Source organism: Vulpes vulpes, chromosome 9, assembly GCF_048418805.1.
Source record: "Vulpes vulpes isolate BD-2025 chromosome 9, VulVul3, whole genome shotgun sequence".
NCBI classification, from domain to species: Eukaryota; Metazoa; Chordata; class Mammalia; order Carnivora; family Canidae; genus Vulpes; species Vulpes vulpes.
The window spans coordinates 38228005-38234106 of NC_132788.1; the positions used below are offsets into that span (position 1 = coordinate 38228005).

Here is a 6102-nt window from a genome sequence, read left to right on the forward strand (position 1 = left end):
TTCTGATGACTGGTTAGATACAGAAACTTTTATTATAGAAGACTCTGGAATCTTCTTTGGCTGTCTTGAAACACAGCACTGATTCCTACCTTTACAAAGCAGTCTCTGTGCTTTGAGCAAGGCGCTGGCCACAAGACTCACAGGCTTCCCCCTCGCCCCTGTTATTCTATGACCACAGCTTTTTAATACTTTGAGTCTTTGCAACGCATTCCAATTATAACTTTGTAAGCTGCTCAGTGCCTCAGAGAAAACTTTCAAATTCTTCTGGGTGCCTTTTACAGTCTGAAGTTTTACGCTAAACACATCTTATTTAAATAAGCTGGAAAAACCATTCAGATAGGTCACCCTAGCTTAGTTCCATGGCTGTGAGGGTTGTAAAATCTATGCTTCATTGTCCTCTCAGTATTGTGTGTTCATTTTTACTGGATTCATCACGGTACACAGGAAGTGCATAAGACTGTAGGACTCAAATTGTATGCACTCCAGAGCTCAAGAAAAGGCAAAGAGATAGGTTAGACCTAGCTGGCAATGGGATTATCATCTGCTTCGTCTGCCCTTGTCAAAACTTGACAAGGCTTGAAGCTTTGAGAGTGAAAATAAAGTATGAAGCAAGCTAAATATAGAAGAATCCAGTTCTGAATATCTTCTCTTTTTTTTTCTCTCTCTTTTTTTTTCCCTTTGTACATCCAGTGGAATACACCGATGTAAAAAAATTGCCACAACTTACTCAAACATTTATTTGTGCCAGGAGAAAATACTCGCAGGAAGAAAGCAACTGCAATAGGCCATGTCTTCAGAATAATAGATCAAGTTCACTTTTCCATTATGGACTGAAATGAGTTCTCCCCAAGTTCACATGTTGAAGTTCTAACCCTCCCTCCGAATGTAATTGTATGTGGAGACAGAGCCTTTAAACGGGCGATTCAGGTAAAATGAGGTCATATGGGTGGGCTCTAATCCAACAGGACAGGTGTCCTAAGAAGAGATTAGGACACAGACATATGTACACACAGAGGAAGACGATGTGAGGATACAGCATAAAGATGGCCACGTGCAAGCTAAGGAAGGGTATCAGAAAGAAAACAACCCCACTGACACCCTGACTTGGGACTTGCAGCCTCCAGAACTATGAGACCATAAATGTCTGTTGTTTCAATCAGCCAGTCTGGGCTACCTTGTTACAGCCATCCTAGCAAACTAATATATCCAGGGCTCCTTACTACCAATTGTGGACACTGGTTCCTTCTTTTATGAACTTCATTTCACTATTTCCCCTCACTTTCTTTTACCCTACTGAGCATGTCTTCCTTTCATCGGCCCTGACTCTGTCTATACTTGTCTTTTAAAAGAGGGTCTCTTCGGGATCCCTGGGTGGCGCAGCGGTTTGGCGCCTGCCTTTGGCCCAGGGCGCGATCCTGGAGACCCGGGATCGAATCCCACGTCGGGCTCCCGGTGTATGGAGCCTGCTTCTCCCTCCGCCTGTGTCTCTGCCTCTCTCTCTCTCTCTGTGACTATCATAAATAAATAAAAAATTTTAAAAAAATAAAAAATAAAAGAGGGTCTCTTCCCTTCTGCCCAAACAGATGTGGAACCTTGGAAGGCATCTTACATCTGGCATCCCCGTGTCTGTCTAGAGGCTTAGGTTCTCGAAGCTCACATGTGCATCTAGTTTTCAAGATCCTAGTGCACAGAATCATTTGGTATCCTCTCTGGCTGACTCTGACCACGTCACTCAATTTCTCTGAGTTTCTATGTCTTCATATATTTAAAAAAATAGTAATGGGAATTATTGCATGGGGTAGTTGTGAATTTCAATTCAGACAAAACATTGGAAAATACTCTCTTATTTTTTTTAAAGATTTTATTTATTTATTCATGAGAGACACAAAGAGACAGAGAGGCAGAGGCAGAGGCAGAGGCAGAGGGAGAAGCAGGCTCCATGCAGGGAGCCCGACGTGGGGCTCGATCCTGGATCTCAGGATCACGCCCTGGGCCGACGGCAGATGCTCAACCACTAAGCCACCCAGGTGTCCCCGGAAAACACTTTATATACTAATCACCGTGGCTCAGTTTTTCTGTTGGTAAAACAGGTACTGCCTAGAAGTTTGTAGTATAGTACCATGAAAAAAACAGATCAGCAAATAATTAGAACTTTTGTGACTCTCGATACTATGTATTTTAAAGGATTATTTCTACTCTATATTTCATTGGCCCAATAAAGTTTACTTTTGTTTCTCCTGCCACTTAATATTTATGAAGAATGTTGTTCTTGATACTGAAAGATGGGTTATGAAGACACAAAAGACCCGGTTCTTGCCTTCATGGATCCTGTAATCTATTTAGAAAAATACTTCTTATAGTAAAAAATGCTTATAAAATCAGTTCACAAAAAAAAAAAAATCAGTTCACAGAGGTTTTCAGGGTTCTGATCAGGTCAAATCAGGTACCTACCTGAACTCTCCAGGACAACTTCTCAGAAAGCACTTTCCAACTATCATGTACTAAAGCCACTGCCAGCAGAAGCTAATAAATCTGATTTAAAAGATTTAAAATTAAGAAAAGTAATAAAAACCAGAATGCTAAGTAGTGTATTTTACTTTAAACAAATCTAATTCTATAATTATTTATAAAATAGAATGCTTTCATAAACAAGTATCTCTAATATTCTTAAAACTTGATTTGAATAATCAAATTCTTTGTTTTTCATTAGCTCCTCAGGAACCCCTGAAAATAAGATAATTGACAATAACAACATTCCAGTAGAAAGAACATATACTCTTCAGAAATGCAACCAATATTTGACTTTAGAGATATCTGACTTTGAAAACATCTCAACCAAAAAGAAAGCCACATAATTATTTTTAGATATTTACAGTCACTATTAAGAATGATCCAAATATGGTAATTTGGTAGGGATATGGGGATAAAAGATTTAATGCTTCAGAAGCAGCATGTCCTAGCAGTCATATTTGGATTTAGATCCTGACTTTACCACTTACTAACTGTAAGACCTGAGGCAAATTACTGTACTTTCCAAGTCTCATCTTCCTCAGAGTTTAAATCGGTCCGTGAATAACGTGTGCATTGCAAAGGCAAAGGTGATGGCATAGATGAAGCACAAAGCTCAACTCTGTTCAGATCAGTGGCAGGGGATATCCTGGGTGCAATTTCTAAATAAGAACATATCAGAATGGATTTATAGTTGCTTTCTAGCCTTTTCCTCTCCCTAAACTGTGAATTCTTCTTTTTCTTTTTTTTAATAATAAATTTATTTTTTATTGGTGTTCAATTTGCCAACATACAGAATAACACCCAGTGCTCATCCCGTCAAGTGCCCCCCTCAGTGCCGGTCATCCAGTCACCCCCACCCCCCGCCCTCTTCCCCTTCCACCACCCCTAGTTCGTTTCCCAGAGTTAGGAGTCTTTATGTTCTGGCTCCCTTTCTGATATTTCCCACACATTTCTTCTCCTTTCCCTTATATTCCCTTTCACTATTATTTATATTCCCCAAATGAATGAGAACATACACTGTTTGTCCTTCTCCTATTGACTTACTTCACTCAGCATAATACCCTCCAGTTCCATCCACGTTGAAGCAAATGGTGGGTATTTGTCATTTCTAATGGCTGAGTAACTGTGAATTTTTCTAATTCAACTTTGTATGTTTCTCTCACCACTTAATCCCAAGTCTGGCTCTATACATAGGCACGGGGGGCTCCATCCCAGGACACTGGGATCATGACCTGAGCTGAAGGCAGACATTTCACTGACTGAGTCACTCAGACGTCCCCACATAGATAATTTTAAATCAGTGGCATGAGGGGCACCTGGGTGGCTCAATGGGTTAAGCGACCCACTCTTGATTTTGGCTCAGGTCAGGATCTCAAGGTCATGAGATGGAGCCCCACGTGGGGTTCTGCCCTGAGCATGGAGCCTGCTTAAGATTCTCTCTCTCCCTCTCCCTCTGCCCACCCATCCCTACCCTCGTGCACTCTCTCTAAATAAGTTAATTAATTAATTAAATAATTGGAAGCAGAAAAAGAAATAAATCGATGTGTGGAATGCAGCTTATGAACTATTAACAGATCAGTATCTTTGACAAACACAATGAAAATCTGAGAAACAAACTAAAAACACCAAAAGATAGCTTTAGCTATAATAGGATAAATGGGAAAGGCAGGGAGGGTGTAAAAATACTACTGTAGCTGTCAATCACTACTCTGGAAAAGAGCATTCAAATTCCTTTCCAATATTTTTTTCTGCAGTGTATGGCTAAAACAAATAATCTTTGAGATAATAAGCCAAAATTATCTAACACATTTACATGTAAAAAAATGTCCAGTGAAAAAAAGATATTCTCCCTCAAGCTTTGTGAAATTCGTCTTTGTAAAACATTTTAAGATGCAACTGTTTGAACGTTTCACACTGTACCTGCTACCTACTGCATGTGCTTTTATTTTGCAAAGATTTTGGTCACTATGTTGGAAGGTTGAAGGCCAATTCGTTTGCATGCATCCAAACCAGGTTCCATATATTTTTTAATAATAAAAATTAAGGGACGCCTGAGTGGTTCAGCGTTTGGGCCTCTGCCTTTGGCTCAGGACGTGATTCTGGAGTCCAGGGATTGAGTCCCGCATCAGGCTCCCTGCATGGAGCCTGCTTCTCCCTTTGCCTGTGTCTCTGCCTCTGTGTGTGTGTGTCTGATGAATAAATAAATAAATATTTAAAAAAATAAAAATTAAGGAATATCCTTCAGCTGATGCTATATGAAACAGAGTACTTATTGTTATTACTTTAGAAAGGAGTATTTTCTAACTTTTCCATGCCTTCTATCAGACCACAATCCAACATTTCGAAAGCAGAGGACTACAGCATTCAGCAGGTGGTAGCCTGATTGCCTCACCAAAGGACAAGTGTCGGCCAATACACTTGAGTTAACGATCGGGGCGAGACAAAAGTTGGCTCATCTTGGGGAAAAGCTCCCGAAGATTTTGCATCCCCCCCCCCCCCGCGCCCCTCCGTCGCCCGGCAACCCAGGCACGCCGTGGCTCGGCCCCGCCCCTGCTGCCATGGCAACGCGGCCGCGCCGGCGCGCGGGCTTTGTGCTCGGGGCGCCCGGGGACCGCTCGGCGCGCTCGCCCACGGCACCTGCTGGGCACCAACTTTTCCAACCTTCGCTGTCCAACGGCTCTGCCCGGCTCCTCCCCAGAGCCGCCGACCCCCGCCTTCTCTCACCCTCGTTTCCGAAAAAGCGTTACACGCGCACAGGATGGCAGCCACCTGCTGCTGGGTGGTCCCCCCTGCAAACGTGAGGGAGAGGGGACAGCCGGCAAAGGACACCCACTTACCTTCCTCAGCATCCCTCCACGATGGCCGGGGGCTCCCCGGGAGGATCCGAGCATCCCGCGCCGAGCTCAAAGTGTGAAGGAAGTCTCGGAGCAGCCGCGCGCAAACTTGCACCCGGGCGAGCGCCGCCCCCGGGGCCCCTGAGCGCCCCTCATTTGCACCACAAAGGGCGGGACCTCGGGCCCCGCCGTCGGGAGACGTTAATCCGGCCGGCGTTGGCCTTCCCGGCGGGAGTTCACTGCGGCTCCGAGGGGCTGCTCAGATGCCACATGCCCCCGGCGAGGGCAAGGGCGCTGACCCGCCTCCGGGCGAGGGGGACTTCCCGGGCCCGCGGCTCCGCTGGCGCGCAGGTCCGCGGGGGCCCGGGCGCAGGGCGGGGCGGCCGGCGGAGCCCGATCCCGGGGCCCTGGGTCAATTTCCTCGCAGGGCTCGTCTCCCCGGCTCCGTCCCCGCCCCCTCGTGGATGCATATTCATGAGAGGGCGGAGTCTCTCTCCATCGTTTTTGAATCCTCCGGGTTGAGGAAGCTGAGGGAAGGAAGAGGAACGGTTTGATTTGCAAGGAAACGCTGCGAGAAGAGGGTGGGAAAATAACTGGTAACCTAAATAAGCAAACGTAGGATCCCTATTTCACCGGTCGCATGCGCGTACACACACACACACACACACACACACACACGCTCTCACCATTTCTCAAAGCCTGAATTGGGCAAAGGAGATTTCAAGACGGTCCTGACTAAATTTCTTGCTCCTAATTA

General features: G+C 45.0%; 1 protein-coding gene across 3 annotated transcripts in view; it reads right to left on the reverse strand.

Moving 5' to 3' along the window:
* SPATA13 (spermatogenesis associated 13) overlaps positions 1-5474 on the reverse strand; it is a 347397-nt gene extending 341923 nt beyond the window's left edge. Inside the window, exon 1 of one of the 3 annotated variants that reach the window (XM_072719826.1) lies at positions 5349-5474. In XM_072719826.1, coding sequence (XP_072575927.1) covers positions 5349-5402 — 54 coding nt within the window. In that variant the 5' untranslated portion in view covers positions 5403-5474. The remainder of the gene's footprint in view (positions 1-5348) is intronic. The other 2 variants (XM_072719828.1, XM_072719829.1) reach the window with 2 other exon arrangements.
* Between the last annotated feature and the right edge of the window lie 628 nt (positions 5475-6102).